Source organism: Delphinus delphis, chromosome 8, assembly GCF_949987515.2.
Source record: "Delphinus delphis chromosome 8, mDelDel1.2, whole genome shotgun sequence".
In the NCBI taxonomy this organism is placed as follows: Eukaryota; Metazoa; Chordata; class Mammalia; order Artiodactyla; family Delphinidae; genus Delphinus; species Delphinus delphis.
The window spans coordinates 73,308,631-73,332,269 of record NC_082690.1 but is presented as its reverse complement, the minus strand read 5'-3'; the positions used below and the strand labels follow the sequence as shown (position 1 = coordinate 73,332,269).

At 40.4% G+C, this 23,639-nt stretch overlaps 1 protein-coding gene across 2 annotated transcripts; it reads left to right on the top strand.

The window, feature by feature from the left end:
• Positions 1 to 798: 798 nt before the first annotated feature.
• Positions 799 to 23,625, top strand: SPTY2D1 (SPT2 chromatin protein domain containing 1). 2 transcript variants are annotated; one of them, XM_060018602.1, is made up of 6 exons: positions 799 to 947; positions 11,150 to 11,264; positions 12,498 to 14,195; positions 16,056 to 16,227; positions 17,692 to 17,769; positions 18,724 to 23,625. In XM_060018602.1, exons 1-6 carry the CDS (start codon positions 888 to 890, stop codon positions 18,815 to 18,817), a joined length of 2,217 nt encoding a protein of 738 aa, XP_059874585.1. In that variant the 5' UTR covers positions 799 to 887; the 3' UTR covers positions 18,818 to 23,625. The 2 variants fall into 2 exon arrangements, with proteins under 2 accessions (XP_059874585.1, XP_059874584.1); XM_060018601.1 differs by lacking the exon at positions 799 to 947 and adding an exon at positions 962 to 1,216.
• Positions 23,626 to 23,639: the final 14 nt, after the last annotated feature.

The window sequence follows — 23,639 nt, the reverse complement described above, 5'->3', positions numbered from 1 at the left end:
GGAAATCTCGACTGGACTCCCAACGAATATGAATATGTACGTATAAATATATGTACGTTTTGATCAGTGGGCCTAGTATATCCAGGCCGGGGGTGTATGTGAGAAATTCCTCCATTTACCCACTGAGCAAAATACACAGTTCGCTGCCCTACATGGGGCTTATTATCTGAATGAGGCACAAGCTGTAAGCGGGCGCCTCTATACACGGCACGCGTGCATGTGTGTAGGAGGTGAGCACACACGCCCTGTGCCAAGACGCTTTGAGTAATGTGTACCCAAGACAGACGACCAGTCGGGGCGGTTTGCGCCTGCGCAGCTTGGCGAGTGCCTACAAACGGGTAACTGAAACCCCCTGCTCGAGACCTGTCGGTTCTGCTGTTGGGACGCCGCCGTCTCAAACCTGAGCGTCCACCTGTGACACCCAGCGAACCCAGGCCTGGTAGGTAACCCCTCACCTCGCCCACCCTACCGAGGGCTCACAATGAGCATCATAATTGTCACGCCTCAAGCCAAGGCCCTCAGGGTAGCGATTCTCCCTTGGCCACACCCCACAGTTTACTAGGCCGAGTCTCATTGGTCGGTGAAGGGCTTAGTCCCGCCCCTTCGAGCCGACGCCAACAGCCACGTACTACGTTTCTACGTGTCTCGAGCCTGAAAGCGGAAGTTACGCCAAAGAATCGCGAGGGAAGCGGCGGACCTGGAAGGGTACTGGCCGCTGGAGGAAAGGGGGTGGGCAGACAGCTTTGGAAGGCTCCGGAAGTGGTTGTGCAGAGGAGGGGTGGGAGAGGGGCTGGTCAGGCAGTTCATTCGGATGTTGCTGGTCGCCTCGCTAAGGCGCAGATTCACTCTTCTCCGAGAGGCTGGCCCAGCCCTCCGCCTCGGCCAGAATGGACTTCAGGGAAGTTCTCCTGATAGCTTCCAAAGCACAAGGTGTCAACAACGTGCCGGTAAGTACCAGCCGGGGCGCGACTGTAGGAGATCCTGGACTTTCAGTTCCGAATGTGTGGCCCATGGAACTTCCAGGAATCCGTCTGTCCGCTCCGGGAAAGGAAAGACCTGGACGCCGTTTTTGTTTGTTGGTTGGTTGGTGGTTTTGTTTTTTTCTCTTGGACATGTACTTCTGAGTACTGGGGGTGAAGACGGGCTTGAGATGCGAGGCGGGAGCCTTCTGACGAGCGGCTTGTTTAGGCTGTTAACACCCTGCAACTTTGCGCTGGTGAGTAGAGCCATGCCTGGCACATAGTGGAATCTAGCGCTAGTAGTTTCTAGCTTCGGCGTAAACTTCAACCCAGAGGTTGGGGAGTTCAGGAATTTTAGGGACTTGGCCTGATAGCTTTTGAGGCGATTTCCCGCTGATCTTTGGGTCAAACGTTTTGTGATTTCCCAAAAAAGTTCTTTGACTTGTGGTCCCACCCACTCCCAACCAACCAGGTGATTGAATTATCACCTCCCAAGGCGGGAGTTGAGTGGATTCCACGAAATCCTTGGCCAACAGAATGAGTGAAATAGTTTCAGCTTCCATTTATTTGTGGTCTTCCAGATTTGTCTTTGTTTCAAATCTAGGTCCCATTTACTCACTAAGGTTTGCTAATTCGCTAATATTCGCAGAGCGGTGTAAGACTTTAAATGAGGTAGTGAGTGAGAGTGCCTGCTTTGCGGGGGTGTAGCTGTTTTGCATAAACTAATCATTTCTCTATCATCAGAGGGTACCACAGCCCAGCTGTAAACCGATAGATTGCATTGTGTTACCTGCAGTTTGAGCGATGAGGTGTAGAGCTCAAATGGCTCTCTTTTAAAGTCAATTCAACTGGACCTTATTGAGCTCTCACTATTCATTTCTTAGATTTTTGTATATTTGCAATATTTTTTTCCCTCCCCTGTGCTTTTCTTGTCTTTTGAGGCTGGCTCATTCTTTTTACTCTTTTGAAGATATTGATCTAAAAATAGTAAAATAACTGGTAAATAAAACTGATATTCATCAGCTTATTATATATATTCACATCCCATCCCAAATACTCCGAATGATCTTGAAGTTATGAAATCTTGAATGACAGAATTACTTTCTGCATCTGTAAATGTCCTAGACAAGTCGATATTGGATCTAGTAACATTAATATTTGCATAAATTAGGTCCATATCTCATTCTACATCTTACTCAATTTCAGTGGAGTTCAGAGATAGATAATACTAGCCCTGATGCCGAAGACTATTCTGTGGAAGAATCAGAACCAAGTTACTCGTTTCTTATTCTAAAAACCAATGGTTGCTGAGAGAAAAGTACATATTTCTAGAGCAGAAGTTTTCAAACTATGTCTGTATTTCAGAATATATATATTATCGATTTATCTATGATTGGAATAACAAAGATTGAAAGCAAAAAGGGAAATGGGTAAATTGGCGGTCATTTAAAATTTAATAGATGAACATAGGCATGTACTTCATGAAAGCATGCTTTTCCCTCCCACCCACCCCAAAAGCTAGTAAGCCTGGAAGTTTGATTTAGTTATCAGCATTATAACTCTTATCTTTTTACTTCAGATGAAAGTAAGTCACAGAAGAAACTATTGAGGAATAGAGCAAGATTGTATTTAATTTAATCCATTATCTTGTTTTTACTCGATTCATCTAATTATTTTAAGTTATTGAATATTTGCTTTATCAGCTCAAAGTAAAGCCTTTTAGAGCACACTATCACTTGTGAAATCTAACACGTATTGTACAGTGTAAGACTGTTACAAAGCAAGTATCCTTATAAGCCACCATCCAAGTCAAGAAAAACATTTCTGCACGGACACACACACACACACACACACACACCCTGCTTGACAAAAACTTTATTGATTGAATTATGGTCTGAGCACCACAGAGGCTTTGCAGTAATTGCAGATAACTCCATCCCTCTCTAGTGCTTGGTTCATGTTTCTCTTTTAGCCATCTCTTCCCCCACCTTCCATTTGGATCCTATCGGAGCTGACTTTTGATTTCAGTCATCAAGTTCCTGTGTCACACCTTTGCTACAGAAAAGAAGTACACTAGCATTGATTGGACTAAAATCCAAGGGAGGCTAAAAGCTGAAACACCTGTACAGCCATTTGGAACTGTTTGCAGGGCTTTTATTTTTAAGATGTGTCTACTGTATCTGACTTGAAAAGCAATGAACAGTTCCCATTGAGACAGCTTTCTTTTACATTGTTTCTTTTTAAGAGAAATAGTTACCTTTATAATGTTTTAGTTAAAATAAAAGAAGGATTGCATCATGCCTAGAAATATTAGGCATGCTATCATTTCTCAGTGGAAAACTGAATACAAAAAAACAGCTGATCAAGGTGATGTAACCAGTCACTGTTATTAGCTCTGTTTATTTTAAAGGAGGAAAGATATTTTTGGTAACCTTGCCCTTAATATTTTTCTCCCTGGGTTGCTCTAACAAAAACAAAGTGGTTGTCTTGTTTAGTATAATAGAAGAGCTTAGAATCTGGATTCTTACAGGTTACAAGTAACTATAATTGATGGCTTGTAGTGCATGAGGCAAGTTAAATGGTCTTTCTCACGATCAGTCTGAAAATCATCCCAGACAAGATACTGTAGCTCTGGTGTGACCCTCAGATCAAAAAGTAAGGGGAAGCCTTCATATAAGGATATAAGGATTTGGGGAGCTATAGACCCTTGAGGGTAAGAATATAGGTACTTTATAGTAGTAACATTTCCTTTTTTTTAAATTGAAGTATAGTTGACTTACAATATTGCATTAGTTTCAGGTGACAATATAGTCATTTGATATTTTTATAGATTATACTCCATATAAAATTATTATAAAATACAAGCTATATTCCTTGTGCTGGTTATATTTCCTTTTTTATTTTTAAAAAGCTTAAAATTTTTTTAAAATTATTATTGGAGTATAGTTGATTTACAATGTTGTGTTAGTTTCTGGTGAACAGTAAAGTGAAGCAGTTATACATATACATATATCCACTCTTTTTTAGATTCTTTTCCCATATAGGCCATTACAGAGTATTGAACAGTTCCCTGTGCTATACACAGTCGTTATTATCTATTTTATTAGATAATAAAAGGTCCTTATTATCTGTTTTATATATAGTAGTGTGTATATGTCAACCCCAATCTTCTGATTTATCCCTCCCCGCCCTTTCCTCTGGTAACCATAAGTTTGTTTTCTACATCTGTGACTCTATTTCTGTTTTGTAAATAAGTTCATTTGTACCATTTTTTTTTAGAGTCCACGTATAAGCGATATCATATGATATTTGTCTTTCTCTGTCTGACTTCACTCAGTATGACAATCTCTAGGTCCATCCATGTCACTGCAAATAGCATTATTTTGTTCTTTTTTATGGCTGAGTAATATGCCACTGTATATATGTATCACATTTTTATCCACTCCTATGTCAGTGGACATTTAGGTTGCTTCCATGTCTTGGCTATTGTAAATAGTGCTGCAGTGAACATAGGTGTGCATGTGTCTTTTCGAATTATGGTTTTCTCCAGATATATGCCCAGGAGTGGGATTACTGGATCATATGGTCATTCTATATTTAGTTTTTTAAGGAACCTTCATGCTGTCCTCCATAATGGTTGTACCAATTTACATTGCCATCAACAGTGAAGGAGGGTTCCGTTTTCTCCACACCCTCTCTAGCATTTATTGTTTGTAGATTTTTTGATGATGACCATTCTGTAGTTTTGATTTGCATTTCTCTAATAATTAGTGATGTTGAGCCTCTTTTCGTGTGCTTTTTGTCCATCTGTACTTCCTTTTAAAGAATAGTACAGGCCAACAAAAAAGTTTCTGCAGGCAGTCACCTTGTAGCCCTTGACGATAGTTGATTATAACTGGATTATTTCCCACTCTTAGATCTGAAGATGACTTTTGTAGTGCCTGGGGCAGCTTTAGATTTCTAGCCTGGAGCAGTACTTCTGAACTGGTGTTTTAGGGAAGGGGTCTTTTAGAAACTACTGCCCCACAGAGATTCTTTCTCTTCCCCATCACTACCTAGACAATCTCTTTATGAATAATAAGGATAAGAGTAACAACAATTAACATTTATAGTGCTTCCTTTGTGCCAGGCACTGTTCTAGGCACTTTTTGTATATTAATTAATTTAATCATCATAATAACTATATATGGAAGCTTGTTTTACAGATCAGGAAACTGAAGTCCAGGGAGATGAAGAAACGTTCCCAGAGTCACACAGCTAATAAGTGACAGGGTTAGTCATGGCAGAGCAGAGAATGTAGTCCAGGCAAACTGGCTTCAGAGATCTTGCTCTTAATCACCACCCTGTGTTGAATGAGGAGAGTCTTTTGGAAATGGAGTGGTGAGGAAGGTTGTCTTCTATAAAGCCTGAATCCATCTAGCTCCCTACCCCCAACTCCAGCCTAATATAGCCTTGGGCAGTAACCCTATTGTTTTTTTGATGACACTTCTCAGTGTACAGTAAAGTCTGATGGGAGAGAAATTTAAAGACCAAACTAACAGCATATGGAAACTGGAGGACAGAAATATACAGCCTGTTTGGGAGAGTGCCAGCATAGTTAACAGAAATAGAGTCTGAGGTTGAGGGAAAGTTCAGTGGTGGACCTGTTTGGGGTAATGGCACGATCTAAGAGGCAGGTAGAAATTAGGGAATGGCATTTAAGAATGAGGTTCGAGCTAGAGATGAAAATGTTGGGGTTAGGTTAGAAGTGAAGCATGTTGTAGTGGGAACACTTTTGCCCCTGAGTCAGGAGACCTAGATTCTAATTCAGACACTGCTACAAATTGTGTGAGTGATAGACAGTAAATACACAGTTGTCTTTTGGGGGCCATTTCTAACATGAGGTTGGACCAGAGGCTCTGAGGTATCTATTTGATACTATTAATACATCTTATATAATCTGGTATATTTTTTAAACACAATAATAGTAAAATTTACATTTGACCCCATAGCAGTCTCGAATAGCATGCTTTTTGGTGGTTTTATTTTCACCCTCTTAGCTACCCAGCTAAGCAAGCCTAATGCAAATCAGTGGTTTTCCAGGCCTGCATTCATTCCCTGAGTATGATGTTTTGAGAGGATTGTAGAAGTTGTGCAGTCATTATTAAAGTTAAGGATAAATTCTTTTTTTTTTTTGGCTGCGTTGGGTCTTCGTTGCTGCGCGCAGGCTTTCTCTAGTTGCAGCGGGTGGGGGCTACTCTTCATTGCGGTGCGCGGGGCTTCTCATTGCGGTGGCTTCTCTTGTTGTGAAGCACAGGCTGTAGACGTAGACGCACGGGCTTCATTAGTTGTGGCTCGCGGGCTCAGTAGTTGTGACTCGTGGGCTCTAGGGCGCAGGCTCAGTAGTTGTCACGCATGGACTTAGTTGCTCCATGGCATGTGGGATGTTCCTGGACCAGGGCTTGAACCCATGTCCCCTGCATTGGCAGGCGGATTCTTTTCTTTTTTTTGCGGTACGCAGGCCTCTCACTGCTGTGGCCTCTCCCGTTGTGGAGCACAGGCTCCGGACGCGCAGGCTCAGCGGCCATGGCTCACAGGCCTAGCCACTCCAGGGCATGTGGGATCTTCCCGGACCGGGGCACAGACCCGCGTCCCCTGCATCGGCAGGCGGACTCTCAACCACTGCGCCAACAGGGAAGTCCTGGATATATTCTTTGAATATTTCTAACTCCTATTTGTAACCAATGATAAACCTCTAATTTATATAAAACCATCAGGAAATTTATATTTTCTACAATTACAACAATATATTATCTCCTGAGTAAAGAACAGCTTTCAAGAAGGAATTGACTATTGATTCTAATATAACATATTTGGTGAACATATATTTCCAGACTGAAAGCTCCTTATTTTCTTAATCTGACCATGACAGTATAGTTTCAATGCAAGGAACACATGTGTTTAAAAGTGACTTAATATTTTCTAGGTCACTTGGCTTCAGAATTACAAATATTGGCAAAATCTCTGATACTGTATTTCGATGGCATGAGCTTTCACTGTTGTGGATCGTTCACTGGGGCCCAGCAGAATGACTGAGTTGGCTTGCAGTATAATAAAATGGATACACTTAGGATAAAAGAAACTCTTGTCCAGCTGCTTTTCATGAAGCTCAAACAATGAAGCAGCCTGGTGCCTTGAGTCAGATACAGAATTGGTGGATGCATCTTGATGTGTTGCTGCTAGAGCTAAATGTGACCATCTGATGTGGGAGAAAGTGCAGACAGTTCTCCTGCCTTATTAAATGGAATATAATGTAATCCCAGCCTGAAGCTTTCTTTTCAACACATGGTTCTCTGCTGGGCACCTCTGTGGGGGAAGGAGACTGTCTAATAAAATATTCTGTTACAGCAAATCTTCTAATACCAGGGTCTGACTGTAACCCCTTTTTCAAAAGTCTAGCCAGCTCAATGTTAGGAACGTCTATAGTGATAGACCCAAGAGAAAGGAAAATACACGTTCACAGAAAAACTTGTACACAGATGTTCACAGCAGCATTATTCATAATAGCCAAAAAGTGGAAACAATCTAAATATCCATTAACTGATGATTAGATAAATGTGGTATATCCATACAATGAAAAATTATTCATCCATAAAAGCAATGAAGTACTGACTATGTTACAACATGAACCTTGAAAACATTATGCTAAGTGAAAGTAGTAAGATAGGAAAGACCACTGTAGCAGTCAGGCTTCTCCAGAAAAACAGAACCAGTAGGATATGTCTTAGGGAATTGGCTCATGTGGTTGTGGGGGCTGGCAAGTCTGGAATGTGTTGGGCAGGCTGGCGCTCAGGCTGGAGCTACTGCTGTCGGAAGTGGCGTGGTGAGGAAGGTTGCCATCTGTAAAGCTCGAATCCATCTAGCTCCCTACTCCGGCTCTCCAACTCCAGCCTAATAAAGCCTTGGGTAGTAACCCTGTTGGTGTTTTGATGACACTTGTAAGTGTTCAGTAAAATCTGATGAGAGAGAGTTTCACGTAGAAATTCTGGAGCAGATGAAGAAAAAAAAGTTTTTTTAATTGAAAAATCTTACCTACTTTGTATAATCAATTATCTACATAATCATTTACCTACGGCTTCTAAATTTTACCTTATTTTATGATGCATCTCAGTCACTATGTAGTGGTACACTAGGTGCATGATTTCATTTATATGAAATGTCCAGAACTGGCAAATCATAGAAACAGAAAGTAGATTAGTGGCTGCCAGGGGCATAGGTGAAGGGGGAATGGGGAATGATTGCTGAAGGGTAAGGGATTTCTTTTTCGGAAGGTGAAAATGTTCTGGAATCAGATAGTGGTGATGGTTGTACAACTCTATGAATATAGTCATACATATTAAATGGGTGGATTTTATCGTATGTGAATTAAATCTCATTAAAAATGTTAAAAAAGAAGATCATTATTATCTCTGGAGACCCAACCCTTTTTTTTTCTCCCCAGATTTCTAGGTTTTGATCTCAACTTTGCCTAAGAGAATATTTTAATACTCTCCTGGTATCTGCTTTTGAGTGCATCAAGCTACAGAGGATGTAAGAAACTATTAATTATGACTCAGCTCGTGTCAGTAAATAAGATTAAGCCTCATCAAGTAGGACCTTGTCCTACTTAAATTGTTTCCCAGCAGGCTCGCAAAGTAAGACGTCGTATAGATTTATTGAATTCCTTCTCCATCATACGGACAGGACAAGGACAGCAAAATTGTTGGGTTAAATGTGAGGCCAGCTTAATAAGTATCCTTAAGGGATACTTAGCAGTGTTTAAAAACAAAAGCGGAATTTGAAATTGGCATGTGAATTGATGAAAATAGGTGTATACTGTGAAAAAAGCTCAAAGTAGTCTTTGGGATTCTTTCCTGAGTGAATCCGAGTTCCTGAACCCCCTCCCTTGTTTCTTTATTGTGTTCTGCCTTTCTTGTGCTTATGTTTCCCAGTCGGTGTTTCCCAAAGTGCAGTACACGTAGCTTTGGCTGTACCATGATTTTAGGTGATACATAAATACGTTTTATTCTCATAGTTGCATTTTTTTAAGTTATATATTTTGATAGGATTTGGAAAAATATAACTAAAATTCAAGCCTGTCATTTTATGGGTATTATTGCGTGAGGTAAAGCTGTAGTAATAAGTCATGGTGTTTGATCTACATGTTTTCTTAAAATTAGTAAATAATAATACAAGTGGTATACTATAAAAGGGCAAAAATCATGAAGGTGATATGCGAATGATTGAAGCTTAGTAAACAAGGCATTAAACTGCCCCATTGACACTGTGGTTTTCTCGTTCAGTGCTTGTATTCAGTCAAGAGTAGCTTTTCTGCTAGTCATATCCCATTACCTACCTCTTTAAGTCCCAGGATAGGAAGAAAGATGTCTACCCTGAAATCAAATTAGGAAGTGCTCACTTGCTGCTGTCATACCTAGGTAACAAACCAATCCTATTTTAAATAATTAACACTAATGTGTATATTGGCATTTTGGGGTAGGGGGAGCCCTGTGTAAGCTCTGATTTGGCAGGTGAATCTCTGGGCTATGTAGTTGGCAGGGACAGAAAAATCTTGAGCCTTGGCAACACAAATCCACCCTTCCTCTTCTCACATATCTACTTGATGGGATGGGGTAGAGTGAGTGTGTGCCTCTGCTTATGAGTCTGTGTGTCTTATGCAACTTGAATCATCTTCATGGTAGCACTTCTGTTAAGAAAACGTGAGTTTCCTGTGGATAAGGCCTATGTTTGAGGTTCTTGTAAACCATGATAAATTTTATATATCTAGTTAGGTAAGCAATATTCTTTTTCTCCTGTCTTCCTTTCCCTTTCCTTTCTCCTTTACATATTGGGTCGCAATCCACTATGGAAAGGATTGCAACTAAATTTGCAAAGATATGGACTTCTTAAAGGATTTTATTATGACAGCCAAGGGGACTGGGAAAGGAATCTGGATGTTCTCTTTTGGAATTTCTCTCTATGTGGGATGTGTCAGGTCTCAAGCATTGCTATCACGTAGGATTTTCAGGTTGGATTAGGGCCTGCTTCCTTGGCCAGCTGCTTTGTTGGTAGACTAACTTAGCTGGAACTTCCAGCCTGTTTCAGGATGCCTTCTATTTGGCAGCTGTGTAGTAAGCATGAGTCCTTTGGCTTTCCTCCAGGAATTTCATACACATTTTGGGAGTCACTTTTTTGGTTCCTAAGTAGCTCAATTTGTTCTCATAGGTTAGTGTTTCTTAACTAGCACAGCAACAGGTTGAGTGGATAAGAATGTCATCTGCCTAAGATGAAAGGAGGGCATTAAAAAATTCTTATTTCCTAGCCCATAAATTTAATTTGGAATGGTCCTAGAGATTAATCATCTTGGTCTGAGTTATTAGCTCTGTTTATCATACTTCTCTAACGATAAAATAAAAGGAAATATTTTTCCTTTTATAGTTTAAATGAACATTATTCTAGTTTTAGTCATTTCCCAATGCAGTTAGATAAAAATCAAAGCCCTGAGAAATACCATCTGTTCCAGGATAATGTTAGTACTTTTTGGGTGACATGGAAACCTGTCTAAAAGGGTTTGTGTGGCAAATTAATATTTTTTAACGAACATAGAGCTGCACTTAAAGGTTACGGAGACTTGGGCCCTTCTTGCTGCTTAAATTTCTTTGAAATGCTTTTTGGCTATGGCTGGCCACCAGCTTTGCCCATGGTCAAAGTAGAATCTCATTATTTCATGTTGAAAGCAAAGTAACCTATGAAGCAGCTATGAAAATCATCTGGAGTAGGGTACTCAGGAGGAAAACAGTTGTGATAGTAGTTTTCTCTGTTTGGAAAGTTCTGAAGAAGGCTAAGCTTTTAAATCAGAATTCTAAAGCACTCAATCTGTTTTAGTGGTGATTTTTTTCAGTTCCCCCAGGCCAGGTATCTTTTTGGGAAAATAGCCTGAAAATAGTGTTTCTCTCAATTGTTCATTTATGTATTATTGAGGATGTTGAAAGAAACTCTGCACCTAAAAATAGTCATGTATAATCATATTTAGCCTGAAATTTTATAGCTAAGTTTTCATGTGGGTTATGTGATCTCTTAATTATTCAGAATAGATTTTTCAGTCAACATTTAAACCTCTCTATTGCTTCAAAGTTAATTGTGTATAACTTTTCCTCTGTTTTTATTTTTAGAAAAGATACAGTTTGGCAGTGGGGCCTCCCAAAAAAGACCCGAAAGTTAAGGGTGTCCAGTCGGCAGCTGTCCAGGCTTTTCTCAGAAGAAAAGAAGAAGAGCTCAGGAAAAAAGGTATGAATCTATAGCCTTATTCTCAATTTTAAAGTCTTCTGTCTTCACAACTAGCTTGTACCTAACCAGTGGATGTTTGTAATATCATAACAGGCTGATGGATTTGTTGTGTGTGTCTGAGTCAGCTGTATTTATAGCATTACGTATATTCTAATGTTGATCATCTGTATGGATGTTATCTTTTATTTCCTCTTAAATTAAAAGCTTTTTGGGTATAGTGACCATATCTTCTAATTGGCCATATTGGCTCTCCAGTAAGAACTCCATTCTTTGACCTTGGTTCTTTTCCTGTTTGTTTGTTTGTTTGATTTTTGGCTGTACCATATGACTTGCGGGATCTTAGCTTCCTGACCAGGGATTGAACCCGGGACCACGGCAGTGAAAGCACTGAGTCCTAACCATTGGACAACCAGGGAACTCCCCCTTGACCTTGGTTCTGAATCTGCTTCTACCTACTTTGTATTTTAATTTTTAAAAATATGTTATTAAGAGTGCTATCTAGCGACTTCCCTGGTGGCGCGGTGGTTGGGAGTCCGCCTGCCAATGCAGGGGACACGGGTTCCAGCCCTGCTCCAGGAGGGTCCCACATGTCATGGAGTGGCTAAGCCCGTGTGCCACAAGTGCTGAGGCCCGCACACCTGGAGCCCGTGCTCTGCAACAAGAGAAGCCACCGCAATGAGAAGCCTGTGCACAGCAGTGAAGAATGGCCACCACTCGCCACAACTGGAGAGGGCCCGCGCACAGCAACGAAGACCCAACGCAGCCGAAAAGATTAAAAAAATAAATAAGAGTGCTACCTAAAAGGTTAAAATAGGGACACTTTTGTAAAACGAGTAAACTCAAGCAGTAGGTTTACTTTATGCAAATGACAAGGAAACTAATTCAATAAGTTTAAGTATCCACTGATTCATAATTAATAACAACTGTTAAGTGGGTACGAATATTCTCTTAACTTGGTATATTTATTTGGTATGAACTATTTTCTATATTTAAAGCTAAAAGCCAAGACTCTCCCTTGCTTAGTCATATAGAAAAACCCATATGTGACCCACTCATTATGTAAAGATGACTCAAATTGATACTTGTTTAATGACTTCCTCATTTGATTCTTAGATGTCTTCAAACTTCTTCAAACTGTAACTTGAATGTTGCTTGGTTTTGGCCACCTACTGATTTCAGATAAACATACTGTTATCGAGACCCTGAAATAATATGTTGTTTTGCCTCTTTTAGCTTTGGAAGAGAAAAGGAGAAAAGAAGAACTAGTGAAAAAGCGAATTGAGCTAAAACATGACAAGAAAGCAAGAGCTATGGCCAAGAGGACAAAGGATAATTTCCATGGTTACAATGGGATTCCTGTTGAGGAGAAGTCAAAGAAGAGGCAGGCAATGCAAACCCACACTAGCCAGGGAACAGACCAAGAGTTTGAGATGGAGGAAGAGGATGAATTCTTAGAATACAATCAAGCAGAGTCAGAGCAAGAGTATGAGGAAGAGCAAGAACCTCCCAAAGTTGAGAGCAAGCCAAAGGTCCCCCTTAAAAGTGCCCCACCACTCATGAACTTCAATGATCTACTCAGGCTGGCCGAGAAAAAGCAGTACGAACCGGTGGAGATAAAGGTAGTGAAGAAGACAGAAGAGCGGCCTATGACTGCAGAAGAACTTAGGGAGCGAGAATTCCTTGAACAAAAGCGGAGGAAAAGGAAAGCTGAGATAGATGCAGGATTACCACCAACCAGAAAAGTACCCTCTCAGAAAGAAAGTGTGGGCACAAAACTTAGCAAAGGTTCCGGAGACACGCATCCTTCTTCCAAGGGTACTCCCCTTCCTTATGCTGAGAAGAAATCCAGACCCAGCACATCTAATGAGAAACACTTGCGTTTATCTTCATCCAAATCCATGCCAGGAGAAAGGACCAAAGTAGTATCTGGCAATTGCGCCCAACCCTTGCCTTGTGAGGGCCGTGACAGACCTGTTTTCAATGGGGCTGGAAAGCCCCACTCCAGCACCTGTTCACCAAGTATCCCAAAGACTTCTGCTAAAGGGACTCCAAAATCTGCTACTGAGCACAAAGCCAAAAAATCTCCTCATCCTAGCCGTTCCAGGCCTGGACCCATGGTCACCCCACACAATAAGGCCAAGAGTCCAGGTGTCAGGCAGCCAGGCAGCAGCTCCAGCTCGGCCCCTGGGAGGCCTAGCACAGGAACTGCTCAGCCCACAGTTAGTTCTGGCCCCGTGCCCAGGCGCCAGAATGGCAGCTCCAACTCAGGACCCGAGCGATCAGTCAGTGGGACCAGGAAGCCAACCAGTGACTTAAATCCCCCAGGACGGACAGTCAGTGGTACAAGTGGCCTTGGTCGACCTGCAGGCAGTTCAGGTTGCCCTGGGCGACCTACCAGTGGCTCCGGTGGTTCTGGGCGGCCTGTGGGCAGCTCTGGTGGCCTTGGGCGGCCTATGGGCAGCTCTGGTGGCCCTGGACGGCCTGTGGGCAGCTCTGGTGGCCCTGGGCGGCCTGTGGGCAGCTCTGGTGGCCCTGGGCGGCCTGTGGGCAGCTCTGGTGGCCCTGGGCGGCCTGTGGGCAGCTCTGGTGGCCCTGGGCGGCCTGTGGGCAGCTCTGGTGGCCCTGGGCGGCCTGTGAGCGGTCCACATGACATTCGACGACCAGTGAGTGGCTCAGGGGCCCCTAGGCGGTCAGTCAATGGCCCTGGCCAATCAGTAGTTCCAGCTGGACGAATTGTCAGCAGTTCAGGCCCTGGTAGACCAGTGAGCAGCTTTGGACCTGGGCGAACAGTTAGTACCTCAGGTCCCTCTCTGAAGCCCAAATGCACTGTTGTCTCAGAAACGATTTCTTCCAAGAATATAATCAGCCGATCCAGCAATGGACAGATGAATGGAATGAAGCCTGCCTTATCTGGCTACAGATCTGCCCAAGGTAAAATTTCCCGTCCCCCTAAAAGTATTTATTTGTCACTAGGAAATTGGAAAGAATATTTTGTTTTATATAACCAAAGACCCTCTGAACTCTTCTATGTGCTTTCAAATGTATTCTTGTGTTGATAGAATCCTGATGTTTTGTCTGTCCTATGCCAGAGAGTTCCTTTAGTAACCATGGCTTGGAAAAGTCTCTAGAAAGAGACTTATCTAGGGCCTTCTGTGTTTACTCCTGTAATGTCTCCAAGTGCAGTAAACTTAGCTATGGGGTTTGTAAGACAGGGTGAGTGTATATGCCTTTTGTGGTTCAATGAATGAGTTCATCTTTACCTCTTCATGAAGACTATGGACACCTGTCTTCAAGGACTGGCGTGTATTTGTAAGCTTGAAGCCTTTTGTTGCATTATTTGTCCATTAAATATTTGTTAAGCACCCACTATGTGCCAGGAACTATTTTAGGTGGCCTTGTGTTTCTGGTCCTTACAGTGGCCCTAGCTACCAGTCCTGTAGGATTCTGCCGTCCCAAGGTATGGGATCATTGGTGGTACCTAATAACTGCTAGGTCAGAGTTTCTACACAGTATTAAGGATTTGTTGAAGCACTTGTTAGGCACCATGGAGAATATAAAAAGAAACAAAAGATGAGATTCCATAGTTTAAACTACCTAATTCAGTCAAAACATTGGTTCTTAACCAAAGACAACTTTGGTCCCCAGTGAACATTTGGCAATGTCTGGAGACATTTTTGATTGATACAACTGGGGATGGGATGCTACTGGCATCTACTAGATGGAGGCCAGGCTGATATCCTACACTGCACAGGACAGCTTCCTGACAACCAAGAAATATCTGGCCCAAAATGTCAGAGTGCTAAAGTTAAAGAAACTCCGAGCTAAGGAGACAAGCCACGCATATTAAAAACAACTGTAGAACAACAAAGGGAGTGTCTGTAATCAAGGACTAGAAAGCAGTTTTTCCCAGATACTGGTCTATTGATCAGTGCCTGTCTTTTGCAGAATTTTTAATCAGTCTTTTGACAAAATGACAGAAATTAGGATGATGCAGTGAGTTTTTCCTTAAAGTCAGACTTGCTCAGTTTGAACAATTATCCATATCTGAGAATCTGTCATACTTCATTGGACTTTTTAAAACTTTAATGGAATTATGGTGATAATAGATGGTAGATTGTTACCTTTGGCATCTTTTCTTGGCATGAGTAAAATTAGTGATCCTTTAGTGATTTGTAATTTTTTTTAAAGAAATTGTACTAGTCTTTTAAATCCAAAAGAGTAGGAACTACTAAGCTAGAAAATTTAACAGTTCTAATAAGCCCTGGGATAGACAGGAATTCTATTACTTGTGGGTACCATGAAGCAACAGGGATGATGTAGTAATGAGTTCATGCTGGGGGCCAGTTGGTGGCTCTGGTTGGTTGGTTGGTTTATGGCTGCGTTGGGTCTTCGTTGCTGTGCGCGGGCTTTCTCTAGTTGTGCTGAGCAGGGACTACTCTTAGTTGCAGCGTGCGGGCTTCTCATTGTGGTGGCTTCTCTTGTTGCTGAGCACAGGCTCTAGGTGCGCGGGCTTCAGTAGTTGTGGCTTGCAGGCTCTAGAGTACAGGTTCAGCAGTTGTGGCGCACTGCTTAGTTGCTCCGTGGCATGTGGGATCTTCCCAGACCAGGGCTTGAACCCGTGTCTCCTGCATTGGCAGGCGGATTCTTAACCACTGTGCCACCAGGGATGACCCTGGCTCTGGTTTTCGAGGCTACCATCTTAATGAGTTCTTAAAATCTCAGCTTACATAGGACTTTGTTGGGACTACTAAGTTTTAATGATCTTATAAATAATGGCTTTTCTATTCTTAGGTCCTCAAAGGCTTCCCTTCCCTGGTAGTTACAAAAGGCAGCGAGAATATGAAGAGGAGGAAGATGATGATGAATATGACTCTGAAATGGAAGATTTTATTGAAGATGAAGGAGAACCTCAGGAAGAAATATCCAAGCACATTCGAGAAATCTTTGGCTATGACCGAAAAAAGTAAGGCTAAAGAAGATTTAGATATATATACTTTTTATTTTGAATAATCCCATGCTATGGGGAAAAAAAATAAACATTAATAGTAGAGGCATTGAATACAATTCTTAATTAGGAATCCTTGCATGATTGTTTAGATTTACTTTTTTGGCACTTAATATTTAAGAATTAATGCAGAATTATTTGTGTAGTTACTTGTATGAGGGCCAAAAAATATCCCTTTTTAACTGTTCTCCTTATAAGATATATATTTAATGAGAGTGAAGCAGCATGGTGTAGTAGAAATGGATTGGCTTTGAAATCAGAAAGCCATCCACAGAGCTATGTTGAAAGCCAGTTTGATCTGACACCTGCTTTTCTTTGATGTAAAAAACTTTGCTACTCAAAAGTGTGGTCCCTGAACAGCAAGCAGTGTGGGACCAACAACATTGACGTCACCCGGGAACTTGTTAGAAATGCAGGCTTTCAGGCCCCACCTTAGATCTGAATCCAGATCAGCTTTATAAGGTTCCCAAGTGATTCACATGCACATTAAAGTTAGAGAAGCACTGATATAGAGCAAAGCTCGGGGTTTGAATGGAAGTTCCACAGCTTACTAGCTGGGTAAACTTGAGTAAGTTATTTTTTAAATGACATTTGGGAGGATTAAATGAGGTAGTATACAATTGACCTGTGAACAATATAGGGGTTAGGTAAAATCCATAAGTAACTTATAGTCAGCCCTCCGTATATATGGTTCCTCTGTGTACCAGTTCCTCCCTATCTGTGGTACCACATGTGTAGATTCAACCAGTCATGGATTGTGTAGCACTGTAGTATGAAAAAAAATTCTCACGTAAGAGGACCCATGCAGTTCAAACCCATGTTGTTCAAGGGCCAACTGTATAAGTAAATCTGTCAGCACTTGCCCTCTCCTTTGAAGTCATGGATATTAGAAATTAGAAGGCAATAGTAAGAAAAGGTCTTTAAAAAAAATTTAGCGGAAGAAAGAACTGGATTAAAAATCAGATCTAAAAACCTAATCTTAGTAGTGTCATAAGTTAGCTATATGCTTTTGGTCAAGCTGTTATCTGCCTCAATCTCTGTTCTGAATCCATGAAACTCAAAGAGATTAATATATATATAATAATTTTCATATATATTGTGCTTTCATGATTTTAATATAAACTGTCATGTAAATAGAGGTGAGTGAGTTGAGCAAACGTTGTTGGATTGGTACTTTGATCAAAATTAGATTCAGGAAGTTACCTTCTGGAAATATTAAGGGGTCATTTAATTTGTCTTTACTTTAGAATCTCCCCTTTACCCAACCTCTGCCCACCTCACTGTCTGCCAAACAAGGAGGAATAATCCTAAATGTATGTTTGATTTAGTTATAACGATGTTGATTTTAAAAACAGGAGGATGTAGTTCCTTTAGAAAATTGGGTTTTTCTTTTTTTTAACAACTTTGATTTTCTCTTATCAGATACAAAGATGAAAGCGATTATGCCTTACGTTACATGGAGAGTAGTTGGAAAGAGCAGCAGAAGGAAGAAGCAAAGAGGTAAGCACAGATGTAACACGTTTGTGCAGAAATGTCCTAAAAATTCCTTTCTGTTCCCTCCTTCAGTTGCATCATTGGGAGCAGGGGCTTTGGGCCATGCTGTTTGAATTCCAATCCTACTTGCTGTGGGGCTTTAGACAAATTCCTTAGCCTTTTAAATCTGTTTTCCCATTTGTAAACTGAGAATATACTGTTTTCATTCATTGAGGTTTTGTGAGGATTAAGATAATGTGTACAAGTTGCCCAGTGCAGTGACTCACCCATGTAGGCACACAATAAATGCTAGAGGCCTCCCCTGATCCCATTGTAGCATGTTATTTTTCTTTCCCCATCCTTAATTCCCTTTCCACATCAGATACATCTCAGTCTTGCTAACCTGTACCACCGCTGGCCTCAAGGACCTGTTGAGGAATATGAAATTCCCTATGTCTGATTCCTGTTTGGCCACCTGATATCAAATAAATGATCATTTCTTGCGTAGGGGTAACAAATGATTACTTTGTGTATAATGTTAACTTGGTGAAATAATTCACCTCATTCTCAGCTCAGAATATTAAACCTCTTTCTCCCTCTTGCCGTCCCTCCTCTAACTAGATAAAATATCAAACTAAAGTGTTGGGAAGGGAAAAGAAAAGAATGTTATTTATTGAATAAATGTTTCTTGTTCTTTATTTTTTAAAGCTGATGAGATGGTTTATATTTATTACTGTAATGGGAATATTAAGGTGTTGAGGTTACATGTAAGGTCTTTTTTCCACTATAACTTGAGGCAGTGGCAGTGGCTCCTGGTAAAAATATTCCTGCTTAGTCTGTTTTCAGTGGTAAAGGCTTGAGGCATTTTGAGTGCATCAGCACATTCCATGTAAGCTCCCAGTTGAAATTTCATTTTTGCTTTTTTAAAGAGAGTGGTAATTTCATGTATATTGATAAATACCCCCTTTTTTTCCCTGACAGTTTAAGACTAGGTATGCAAGAAGATTTAGACGAAATGAGACGTGAAGAAGAAGAAATGAGACGTCGAAAGGCCAAGAAGCTGAAGAAGCATTAGCTGCTGCTTTTATTTATTTTTGTGAAATTCTGAAAACAGTCTGCTGCAAGGAAGTCCTGCCTTCAGACTGAAGAAGCCCCTTATTTTAGAATTCTACTTGGGTACTCAAGGAGAAGGAATGCATACTGTCATCTATCTGCAGGCTGTCGTTAGAGCATAAAGTATTTTCAGATACTTTCCAGTGTGAAATCTGTAATGCAGATGACATAACACCCAGTGAGTGCTCTTACGAAGCTAACTGTTCACAGGTGCCACCCTTGATCCTGATGAGCTATGCACTCTCATGTGGGGCCGCTCACAAGTCAGCCAATCTTACGTTATTCCTTTGCTACTCTAAAAGGAAAAAACAAAAGGATTGCTCCTTTACTTCCGTAATTCTGCTGATGTGTGAGTACGGCACTGCCTGGCTGCCAATCAAATCTATTTTGTCTTGATGAGGAAACTGGCCCTTGCATTAATGCTGCCAGCAATAAAGTGACCTGTCCTAACCTATATGTTTGGATTGAGAACTTGAAAATGTAGAGTAGCTGTTATATGGATGTCATTTCTGTGACTTTGAAGTAAAAAGTAGAATAAATTGTATTCTGCATTATTCATGGATTGGATGCTGAGCATTCTTATTCACTAATTTAGGTGATCAGGCAATTAACAAAAATTTTTCCAAGTTAAAATACAAGTTATGCCATTTTATATAAGAATATTCTTTTCCAGGGTTTACTTTCAGATTTATTGTTACGTTGGCTTTAGTGTAAAATAGACAAGGTCACTGTGCTGTTTGATTTTTATCTAAAAATTTCATTTTTATATTGAAGAAAAAATACTTATTTTATTCAAACATTAGATTTGGAAGAGTAATAATAGTTTAAAAAATAAGGAAGTGACATGTGAGGCTCCCCTCCTCCCCGTTCCGCTCCCCCATTATAGAGATATTTTGGAATCCAAGGTGCCCTGGACCTTTGCATGTTAATGACTTTGTATTTTTATCTTAAATTCTTTAGTGATTAACGGTAAAAAACCAAAAACTAAATTCATGTGTATCAAGACCACCACCTTCTCTCTTTGCCCATATTGCACTTTTATTTCAAACTATGCACTGTGAAGAGATTTTTTTCCCATGTGGAAAGGATGTTCCCTGTTACTGGTATTTACTAGGCTGTGGAACTTCTTCATTCTCACCTTTCTTCAAGTCATATCTATAGACTTGTTATATCTCTTAAGCCTCAAGTCCAAGCACTTCCAATCGGGCTGACCTAGGTTCTGGCTGGAGAGAAGCCAAGTCTCAAGTAAAGTCAGCAACAGAAAATGAGGTATGATGATGCCAGAGAGCATTTGTCCTTGACTCTGAGGGTTAGGGACAGTGGGACATAAGCTTGTAGAACAATTCTGTAATAAACATTGTGGCTATCTTAAGCCATTGACTGGTGGGGATTAGGAAGTAGGTGAGGTTATCCTACAAGAATCCTTACTCTTCAACAGGTCTAAAAGTTGTTTTTGTATATTCTTTTTTATCCGTAAAGCTTTCTTTATTCTCAACTTTGGGTGTTATAGATTATCACTATTAGCCTTCCTTAATGGGATGACCCATCCTTAATGGGAATACCAGTCCTTTTAAGACTTTTGACTCATCTTGAATTGAGTTTCAAACTTTAAAAATGCAAGAACTTAATTTTGAGGTTGAATCCTATGAAAGGTGTCTTCATCACTAGGAATAACACCCTTCTAATGATCACATAGAACCGTTAAACACTGGTGGCAGAAAAGCCTATTGACTACCAATCTCAAATACCTTCAGTGAAACTGATTCAAGGGTAGTGTGATATTCCATGTAATAAAACAGGTTTGGAACATTATTTCTTTTGCTGTCACTTATGTGATTTTTTTTTTCCCCTTCAAAAGTTTGCTTGAATATATTTTTTTCACTATTCAGACTCGTTGAAATCTGTAGTTGCGATCAAGTGCTTGTCACAGCTGAAAGATTTCTGGTGGCTTAAAGCTTACTAGCACTTTACTCAATGATATTGTGCAGTTATTTGTACAGAAAGGCACCATTGTGCTAGCTAAAAGTTCCAGAACTTGGTAGAAAAAGTCAGGTTGTGTCCTTATGTGTCATCACCTCTGGTTGCATTTCTCCTTCTATAATACAGCTGTTGATTTCAGTTTTCTTCAGCATCAGCATTATAAAAGGGCACTCCTGTAGCTCATTAGGAAAAAAAAGGTTCTGAATCTTTTAATCTTAGCCTTGTTTCCAAATCCTGTCTTCCATTTTGTTCTGCATCTCCTGACCACTCTTACAAAAAGCTCACAAACCTTTGAAGAAACTGGAATAGGCTGTTATTTTATCAAGTTTACAAATTAAGTGCTTGATTTTTAATGTGTCCTCTACTGTTTTGATTTTCAGATTTTATTAATATTTGAAGATGTGCCTTTTATTGGATAATGTTAAGTCACGAATGTAGTAATGTTATTTCAGTATTGTAATAATGTTACATGATCATGGATGCGGCATCCTCAAATACGATGTGAAGGGAAAGTAGTTTTCATAAAACTCATATAGCTCTGATTGCACAGTCCCACTTGCTTTAGGTATTGCTATGTCAAAGCAGGGGGGACTTTCTTTAAAGGCTACTTTCAGAACTTGTCTTTGTATTTTCTCTAAACTGTAAATGCAATTATGTCCATTTGGAGGCCAGGGTTACCACATGTCACAGGCAGCCTTACATGTGTGCCGTGAGAAGGTTCAAAGACTGTTAACAAGAAAGTCTATGGGAACTCGAAATTTCATTTTTTAATGTAATCCCCAAGATCTTTTCCAAGAAATACTGTTTTGTATTTTATAACTTAAAAGCAGCTGTTAGTACATTTCTGAGATATAGCAGGAGACCAAAACATGTTTGGAAAGAGAATAAATATATGAAGAGAGACTGGTTGTATTATTTTCAATGTGCTGAATATATTAGACTACTATTTATTTTGTGAATGGATGTGATGAAATAAATATTCAGGTGTTTAGTGTATGATTAAGAGTGGAATATAGATGTCTTTGGAGTTATTAAATCCATGTCTTTTACATAATGGACAAATCAAGTTTAAAGAAACATTTACATAGCATAGCTTGTTTTCTGGTGCTGTTGACCTGCAAGAGAATCTACTTTTGCATATACAGATAAAAGTTTTGCAATTTATGTATAAAAGATATTGTAGGCATTAAAAATATTTTATTGATATTTTCACTGGCTTGCATTTATTTACTAAAACTCATATTCCTTATTTCATCACCCTGAACATTATTCCAGCTAGAAACCCCAGTAGACTCATCAGACTTCAGAGATGGGGTTTACCTCCTTACACACACCTCTGTTCCTTCTCCCTTACACATTCCCGTCTGCTCAGCCCCTGCCACTGACACCTCTCCCCTCTTGCACCACCAGCTTAGAGAACTATTCTGGTATCAGACACCCAAGTTAGGAGAACTGTTTGGAGGTATAGTCGGGGAACAAGGGAAGAAGAAGAACTGGGTATATAGTTCCTCTTTTCAAGAAATTGAGTGGTTCTAATCCCCTATAATACAAAGAGCCTGAGATAGCTGGGAAGATGAGTCCTTAGGAATATATGAGGCAAGTGGGCACAGCCATGCAGCCAGAGAATGTAGGCACTTAACTCAATGGAATGTGTTGAGTCTAGGTCATACAAGTATCATAAAAGATGCTAGTATCCTAGATTTATAAATTATAAATTTTTGCTTACGAATTTTGAATTCACTTTTTCTATTAAAAAAAGTAATCCATACAGTGCATAGAGGCACTTAAAAATACTTTAGCAAACAAATGCCAAATAGTCATCAACAATATGCTGTCTGTGTAACCAAAGATCTACTTTGTTGGTAAGTGTATACTTTTGAACAATGAAACCATTGGTCATCCCAAAGCAACCACAGAATGGGAGCAGTTCCATATAATTTATTTTAAAAGTATTTGCTCCTGTTAGGGTTTCTTTCTTTCTTTTAGGGTCAGAAAGCTCAAACCACTTTTAGAGGGCTCATTAGGAATATCCTAGGGCTCAGACACCCACATTAATTGCATGTGTCTTATACTTAGGTTCTCATTCTTGGTCTCATGAACTCAAACTGCATCATACTGAGGACTGGGCGGTTAGCTTTTGTTTCTACACATGCTGCCTAGATCAGCAGCAGTCACTGCTAAAAGAAAAGGCAACTTCTTGTTTATTCAGGTGAGGAAGACTTTTGAACCAAGAGGTAGTCAAGATCTTGGATAACCCAGCCTCTCTTGTGTGGCTCCTTTCCTTGGCATGTAAAAGCATACCAAAGAGAAGACCTGGACCTTAATTTTGACTCTGCTACCGAGAACTGTGTGGGTTGGTAAGGTACTTAAGCCTCTCAACTTCATTTCTGCCATTTTGTAAAATGAAGCTGAGGTTACTATAAGGATTAAAATACTGTATAGTTTAGTATCTAGCACCCAATATGAAAATGCCCTTTCCCCACGTGGTGTAAGCTTTGGGCTTAATGATAGCTGTGAAAAGGCCACAGAGAAATACCCCCAGAGAATAGGCTTAAAGTTGCTGCAATCTCTAACCCTTTCTGTAACATTTACATTTTTCACCCCTGCCTGGACCCTGGACCTTGGACCCAGGAGAAAGGTATTATGTGGGAAATAGGTCTAAAGAGCTCTAGAGGATTTCTATGTTCAAGGGTACAGAATAGGGGACAAATTGAAGTAGGTATCTTAGTCTTAATGCCACTCTTACAGACTATGAAGCAGAGGGGACCCAATCACTCCCATCCACCCAACTACCTCCCGACCCT

Excerpts from the sequence above, each read along its gene's own strand:
- SPTY2D1 (XM_060018601.1), top strand. The coding sequence starts at position 1,151 with ATGCGAGGCGGGAGCCTTCTGACGAGCGGCTTGTTTAGGCTGTTAACA. Across the intron at positions 1,217-11,149 it reads CACCCTGCAACTTTGCGCTG|AAAAGATACAGTTTGGCAGT; the intron begins GTGAGTAGAGCC and ends TTTTATTTTTAG. Across the intron at positions 11,265-12,497 it reads AGAAGAGCTCAGGAAAAAAG|CTTTGGAAGAGAAAAGGAGA; the intron begins GTATGAATCTAT and ends TGCCTCTTTTAG.